We start from the raw sequence: 8,374 nt of genomic DNA on the forward strand, positions 1-8,374 counted from the left end.
CTGTGCAGAAACTTAGTGTGTGTGTATGTATGTATCAGTGTGTGTGTGTGTGCATGTGTGTTGGTATTTGTCCAAATATCTTAGCACTGACAGCATTGAAGCTGTAGTCACATTGTTTATATTTGACACTAATAAAAAGTTCAGCAGCTTGGCTGTCCAACATGCAAAGACAGATAAAGTACTGTACTTGGAAAACAAGTCAAGAAGAGCATCAGAAAGGATACTGCTTCACAAAGCCTCATCCAGCCCATGCCAGCACAGAAGTGCATCATCACTATGCATGTACAATGAAGTGCACATATATTGAGAGAAGAATTGGGCATAGACGGCATCAGATGTAGTGTGCAAGAGAGAAGACAGTGCTAGTATGGCCATGTGATGCATAAAGGTGGGGATAGCTGCATAAAGTACCAGCCACTAAGGGTGAATGGGACCTGTACAAGAGGAAGACATGGGAAGATGTGGAATGAAGTAGTGAAGAATGACATCTGACTGTTCAGCCTCATGGAGGAGATGACAAAGGACTGAGATCAGTGACTTGCTGTGCCTGTGAAGACCTGCCCATCTAAACAAAAATGAGGCCCTAAAACCATAATACTTATGTCTATGCCCCTGTAACCAACCTGTCCTTGATGAATCTCTCCCTCACATAGCTTCCTAACACCCAACTTTAAATTTTTATTCTGACTACAGCACTACTCAACTGTTGTAATTATGAGAGCAAAAGTGGACATATTTCATCTCTCTACCTCTAACCCTTCATGGAACCACTTTCTTTGTCTAACACATTCTCAGCACCATCTCTTACCACCTTATTATTCACTAAACACCCCTTTCACTTAACTTTTCCTTTATACAACTCTTTATTTTGCCAGCAGTACCCCCCCCCCCGCCTAATTACCTATGATCATTACCGTCATGTACCTGACTTCATCCCCGACACTGAATATTTCTCACTCCAACACACTTCACATCTTTGCCACCACTTATTTACCTCATTATCCCATTCTTCCTCTACCTTTCCCTTCAACACTACTCCCACCTCCTTCCCCACACAAACATAGACACATGAAAACCCTTGCAAAATAATTTAATTTTTAATGTTTTTCACTCTCTCATATACTCTTGTAGCTTCCACCCTTCCCATTCACTTCTACTCGCCTTGTGCCACAAGGCCCATACAGATGTCCACTGCACCTCAATAAACACATACCCCCACGAAACCAGGAAAACCATCATCGATCCCACATCCAACACGATTTGCCCCAGCTGGTCACTTTCCCATGGAAATACCACCAAGTGATAAGAAAAAGAAACCTACAAGACAGTGTGCAAAATGCGTAGAGAAGAGAGACACTAAAGGAAAGAAGATTCAAAGAGAAAGCAGATACATGTGTGAAGTCTGCAAGATAACTTTGTGTGTAACTCCTTGTTTTAAAAATTATCATTCTAAATAAACTATCATCTCATTTTTTAAAAACTTTCCCTTGATTTAAAAGCAATACATCTTATAAAAAATCAAAGATATTAAGTTATATATACTTTTTCAATGTCCTAGTTAACTCATTTAAATCCAAATGAGTAAAAGTACATTTTAATTTCTATAATAAAAAATAAAGGAAACAAGATAAAAAAAACTTTTTGTAATTAACAGTGTATATAATTAAAAAAGGAAATAATAAAAAAATGCTCTGAAATGAAACGCCATGTCAAAATAATTGATCCATTCAGGGATTAAATTTATGAAAAGGCATTACAAAAGAGTAATGTTATTTTTATAGAATATTGAAAACTAATTCATGTTTAGAACTATTTCTAAATACCACCATCTGTTTCTGCACATCAAAATAGAAAAATAAAACCTTCCTCACTTTGATAATATTATTAATAAGAATATGCCTCACCCATGCCAGCATAGACGGTGGATGTTAAACAAAGATGATGATAATGTTGTAAAAGTGAAATAAAACCACAAAATATCAGATGCATTCATCACGTAACTGCTTCATTTGGTTCCTCTTAAAATAGCAATTTGTGCTTGAGAAGACCTGTTGAGTCAAGTGAAATCACTGTCGTGGCCAATGCCAGTGCTGGAGGCACATAAAAAACACCATCTGAGCATGGTCGATGCCAGTGGCACATAAAAAGCACCCACTACACTCTCAGAGTGGTTGGCATTAGGAAGGGCATCCAGCTGTAAAAACCTTGCCAGATCAGATTGGAGCCTGGTGCAGCTGCCTGACTTGCCAGTCCTTAGTCAAATCATCCAACCCATGCCAGCATGGGAAGTGGATGTTAAATGATGATGATGATAATGACGATATATAAACTATGTAGAACCTCCAAATAATCAACATGATAAAATATCAGAATAGGCTGTCATCCTAACCAGGGAGAAATTGGACACAAAACACAGAGTAAAATAATGAAGTCATGCTTACAAGAAAAAAAAATTTCAATTTTCTTTACACCTATTTCTCATAAAAAAAAGAAAAAAAAGACATGGGGAACTTAGCTACTATTAACCCTTTAACATTCTGATTACTGCTAAATGTAATGCTCCTTTATTCACACTGTTTTAAATTAATCCTGCAATATTTCATAGCTTCAATATTTTAATGTGATTGTTTATTTTTAGAATGATATTGCAGGGTATGTATGAGGTGAGATCTGGCTGATGTGAACATAAAACAAGTAGAATATTTGGGTTGCACTTGACTGGTTTAAATGCTAAAGGGTTGGACATTTCACTGGACAAAGATATTACTGATTACAACCTTAAATCATAGATTGCATTGTGGAGTGTTCTTCAGAAAACAAGTGTCTATCATACTTTATCATACAATTGTTGGGAACTATAAAAAATATCTGGCAAATCTTTTGACAGGGACATTTAAAGGAATAAATTTGTAATCAATTCAATATGAATGAAATGAGAAAAATTAAAATATAATTATATTCTCTTAGTCTTTCCCTGAAAAGTTCATAATAGAGGAAATTAGATTTTGGGGTAAGTTATAATGATGAATTCATTAAAATATTTTCAGTCAAAAGTGCAAGAATTTATAACTGATGTAAATAGACTTATTATATAACTGGCTATGAACATAGACAATAAAGTTATTATATAAAGCAAAATACTCACCAAGATCTGCTCTTGTATTAACAAACAACTCATGAGGACAAAACCCACACAAAAAGTATTTGCAAACCTGTTACAAAACATCAAAAATATGACAAAACAAATAAAATCTTTTCTATTCTGAATGTTCATGGGGCAACTAACATTTGTTACAAAATAATATTGTTTGATATTGTATAAAAATAAAAAGCCTAAAGCTTTATGACTGAAAATAATATAGCAACCAGTTGACAATGACACCAGTAACAACTGTCTTCACATGTTTTGTAGTGAGCTTGTTTCCTGTACACAAGTGCACTACAAAACCGATAAAATCCTATTTTAATAGAAAAGTTAATTCCATCTTGATAAAATTTGAAAACAATAACATATTTAATTACATATTTAATGCTGTTTTTGAAACTCTTAATTTCAATGTCATCAACAACTATACTGCACACAACCAAGTGAGTAGCTGAAGGGTTTGACATTTTCACAATACCTTCGAGGTAAGTATTCAGCCATTATCAGAAGCAGTATACTGTCAGTCATTTGTGATGGTGCATTGAAGCACTTGTTCCACTGGTAAAAATACTGCTCTCGTATGTCACTTAATCCACATCGATCAGATACTGAAGTTAGTTCTTTTTAAAACACCAGCAGCAGAAAACTACAAATCCTGTTTTTACAATACACACACACATCTTCAATGTCAATCACTTATTGCATATAATACTCTTTTGTGTGTGTTGGCTACAAGGAAATCATTGTTAGATTTAATTGTTGTTTAGATCCATATCAATCCTTTTGGAATAGACCACTAGTAAAACAACTAAGTGTGATCCACAGATTTATTGCATCAGATATACCATAACTAGCTGAGCGACTGCAAATTAAAATGAAGTGGCTTGTTACCAAACAAATTCAGTGATCTTGCTAAATTCAATGATGTAGAAAAAAAGTTAAAACTGGATTTTCAATAGCAAGGCTGATCACCCATTGATACATATATTTGATTATAGGTCAAACAAAATAAAACTCTCAAACACATTCCTAATGAGACTTTCCAATCTGGTACTTTTAATGGGAACTACAAATCTAAAATGAACAAAATGGTATCATAACTGCCAAGCACCCTGTTCAGGCTAGAAAATACTTAAATTTCAAACACCTGCTGGCCTAATACACAATCTTATTTAAGTGCATTGCTCCTATGTTTTAACTGATTTTCCAAGACTAGTTTATATTTAATAAAAAATAACTTATTTCCCCAAGTTTTAACATAATCTCCTTCAAAACAGCCACCTTGCGCAGCAATACACCAGTCCCAGCATTCCTGCCACTTTTGGAATCCAGCCTGAAAATCGTTTTTCATAAGGAAGTCAAGGACCTTCTGCGATCCATTCTGGATCTTGACAGCGGTATTAAAACAGCAATCCCTGAGATGCATTTTCATCTTAAGAGAAAAGATGGAAGTCTGCAGGTGCAAAATCTGGCAAATAGGATTTGTATGGAAGTGATACTATGTTGTTTTTGGAGGAAAATTCATGAGTAGGGGAGCTCAGTGAAAGGATGTATTGTCATCCTGAAGAATCCAATATTTTGAGTTCAACAGATCCAGTCGCTTTTGCTAAATGTCTTCCCACAAACGTTTCAAAACATTGCAGGTCTGGCCCTAGAGGATAAATCTTCAAAGCACAACACCACTTTTCTGGGGGATGACGCTCATAAAAGGTCATCCAGATTGCTCATCATCTTCCAGGGACATTCTTCCACTTTTGAAGCGCCTGTGCCACTCAAAATATTGTGTACAAGTCATTGCCTCATCGCTGTAAACTTGCCAAAGTATGCTCAATGTCTCTGTAACAGACTTGCCAAGTTTAACACAAAATTTCATGTGGGTTCTTTCTTCCTGTCCGTGACCAAATCGCAGGCAACAGCATATACGTGATCACAAAAACACAAATTTCACAACTTGTGAAATAAACACAGCAATGTTACTCAACATACTGCCTCATGAAGGTCATTATGCATGCAATCGTGTGCTGCCATCTGTTGGTGCGCTACAGAACTAGTCAGGGAACTTGTTTCACTCACTGGACAGCAGCTATGCTGAGGCACCATCTTGGAGGGTTGATGATAAAACCTTTACTTTACTAGACGACTCTTTCTGCCCAAACCCTAAATTAGGGGGATGTAAACAAACTAACACTAGTTGCTAAACAGTGAAAGAGAAACACAAATGCATACATATACATAACAGGCTTCTGCACAGATTTTCTTCTACCAAATCTACTCACAAAATACTGGTTAACCTGGGGTTATAATGAAATACCCAAGGTGCTGAGATTAATCCCGAAACCAACATAATTGCAAAGCAAACATCTTAATCTCTCGTCCATGTAGATTTAACATCAGTTTAAGTGTCCGTTTTCTATGCTTACATAGATCAGACAGAATTTGTTGAAATAGATTTTTTTTTTTACAAATGTATTCCTATCACCAACCCTCATCTGTTTCTAAGCAAGGTAATATTTTTCAAGACCGGGCAGGTTTTCTTGGAGGATTGGAGGCATTCAGACGAGGTCTACGATTTGAGGATAATTAACTCTCCCTCCCACCATTTTTGGATGCCCTGCAAAATGGACATGAGCATTGCCTCAATACTAAGAAGTAAATGTAAAACATCCACTGGGTTTTTAAAGATTTAAAGTCTTAGATTTTACTTCAGTAGATTTAGATGAAAAATTTTTAGTTAAAGCTATGAAAAACTAAATTATTTTGGATAAGAAAAATGTTTCAAACTTTCTGGAGTATTTGCTTCTCTTGTAAACTGATCGTTCATAAACTTCGGTTAAGCACATTTGTGAGCTCTTAATTTCATTATATGGTTTAACCAATTATATTTCTATTATATTAGTCCACATATCCATACAGAGAATACGGATTTTAAATGTAACAGAAATATCACTTTTGTCATTATGTATTTAAAAATCCGCTAAATATTTTCAAATTCTAGAATATTCTTTTCTACTCTAGGTACAAGGCCTGGGGGAAGGGGGCCAGTCGATTAGATCGACCTCAGTACACAACTGGTACTTAATTTATCGACCCCGAAAGGATAAAAGGCAAAGTCGACCTCGGCGAAATTTGAACTCAGAACGTAAAGACAGACGTAGTATTTCTTTACTACCCACAAGGAGCTAAACACAGAGGGGGCAAACAAGGACAGACAAACGGATTAAGTCGATTACATCGACCTCAGTGCGTAACTGGTACTTAATTTATCGACCCCGAAAGGATGAAAGGCAAAGTCGAATCGGCGGAATTTGAACTCAGAACGTAACGGCAGACGAAATACGGCTACGTATTTCATCCGGCGTGCTAACGATTCTGCCAGCTCGCCGCCCTTAGACAGACGAAATACCTATTTCTTTACTACCCACAAGTGGCTAAACACAGAGAGAACAAACGGGTTAAGTCTATTATATCGACCCCAGTACGTAACTGGTACTTATTTAATTGACACCGAAAGGATGAAAGGCAAAGTCGACCTCGGCGGAATTTGAACTCAGAACGTAGCTACGGGCGAAATACGGCTACCCATTTCGCCCGGCGTGCTAACGTTTCTGCCAGCTCGCCGCCTCCAAATTGTAGAATATTGTTTTACGGGTGGAATATCGAAAGCATTTAAATAATATTAACTTAAAACAACATCAGAAAAAAACTATAACAAAGTTGCTGGAAATTTTATGTAAGGAAACAGGGACTGCATGTTTCTTTTTTTTTTTAGGAAATGGCTTGTTTACACGGGTTAAGTCACAGATACTTCAATACTGTTGACAATCAAAAACACAAGAGGAAGATAAAAATCAATCCTTGTAAGATATGAACACAGATCATAAAGGGACGTAACTAAATACTGCTACGCATTTGGTCCAGCACTCTCTACTACTGTGTTAATTTGTAACTTTAGCATGAATAATAATAATAATAATAATAATAACAATAAACTTAGAGCATCAAAAATGAAAGCACATAACAATGAAAAAGAGTTAAGCTAACAAAGAGAAAGTTTCTATGAAGAGAAATTAACGAAACATAAAGTGCTGATAGTATTTGAAAAAACATAACGAAAACAAAGAAAATGTAAAAGATTACAAGATTACACTAGAACGATATGAGTGGAGCGCACTGAACAATTTTAAGTGTTAAATACAATTAAACGATGCTTTAAAATAAGATTATGTTACACGAAAAAACATTTTCTTTTCTTCAACAAGAATCGACATGAATTTAGCAAAGTAGACGTTGGACAATGTGCTTATCACAAGTTAGTAGACAACTAGCAGATATTAGTTTTAACTCTATAGCTTCTCGTTTTTCCAAAAAAAAAACTTATACATAAATAGCAGCAAAATGGGTAATGTTTATACATTAAAAGCAAAACATGCATTTTTACTCTTAATCGCTTGTAACCGAAAGATCTAGAATCGAAATGCATTCAGAATTTGAACGTTTTATACAAGTTCTGTCCGCGCATGTATCATCTCAATATATATTTTTCTTTTTCAAAAATTTGAGGGGAATTTAAAAGTCGTTATCATGACAAATAAGGTAAGATCCGGAACCCCCCATGTATTATGACAAATGCGTCTTTCTAAAATCCCCATAGTATAAATGTAAAAATCGATTGCAAAATAGAAATATAATATAAAACAAAAACCAATATAAAGAAAAACAGATTATTGCATATATAAAAGATTTACAATGTCTACATTAACATCTACTGTTTATTGTTTCTCTTTTACATAATTTCCACCCGATTATGGTTATATACGCCATAATACATGGTTTCATAATTTCAACGACCATTGCACTAATCAAGTTTTGCAGTTACAAAATTAAGAACATCTACTGGTATAATTTGCAATAAAAACAGATTTTGAAATACATACTTCTGGATCATCCCATTTCAATTCACTTCTCTTTTCAGTGGGCTGCAAATTTCGGTCCCTTCCCATTAATTCATCCAACAGAGCCGCCGCTGCATGGGCCGCCATTTTGGAAACAAATTAGGACAAGATGACGATGTTTTCTCCGATATTAGAATTTCTTTTTTATATTTCATCAGCAATAAAAAAAGTACCACATAATTACAATCGAATTTCCAAAATATGCTAAATACTTAAGTTACGATAAAATGATGTACATTTATTTTGAAAATGCGTAAATAACACGGTGATCGGGAAC

At 35.3% G+C, this 8,374-nt stretch overlaps 1 protein-coding gene across 3 annotated transcripts in view; it reads right to left on the bottom strand.

The window, feature by feature from the left end:
• Window positions 1-8,331, bottom strand: part of LOC115211657 (luc7-like protein 3) — a 34,821-nt gene extending 26,490 nt beyond the window's left edge. For all 3 annotated transcript variants that reach the window (XR_004999367.1, XM_029780294.2, XM_036503290.1), the window contains exons 1-2: window positions 8,080-8,331; window positions 3,146-3,212 (exon numbers count right to left, since the gene is read on the bottom strand). Coding sequence is in view for 2 of the 3 variants with exons in the window: in XM_029780294.2 (XP_029636154.1) it covers window positions 3,146-3,212; window positions 8,080-8,184 (172 nt within the window). In the remaining variant the exon portion in view is untranslated. The remainder of the gene's footprint in view (window positions 1-3,145; window positions 3,213-8,079) is intronic.
• Window positions 8,332-8,374: the final 43 nt, after the last annotated feature.

This window comes from Octopus sinensis, linkage group LG5 (genome assembly GCF_006345805.1).
Source record: "Octopus sinensis linkage group LG5, ASM634580v1, whole genome shotgun sequence".
Classification (NCBI taxonomy): Eukaryota; Metazoa; Mollusca; class Cephalopoda; order Octopoda; family Octopodidae; genus Octopus; species Octopus sinensis.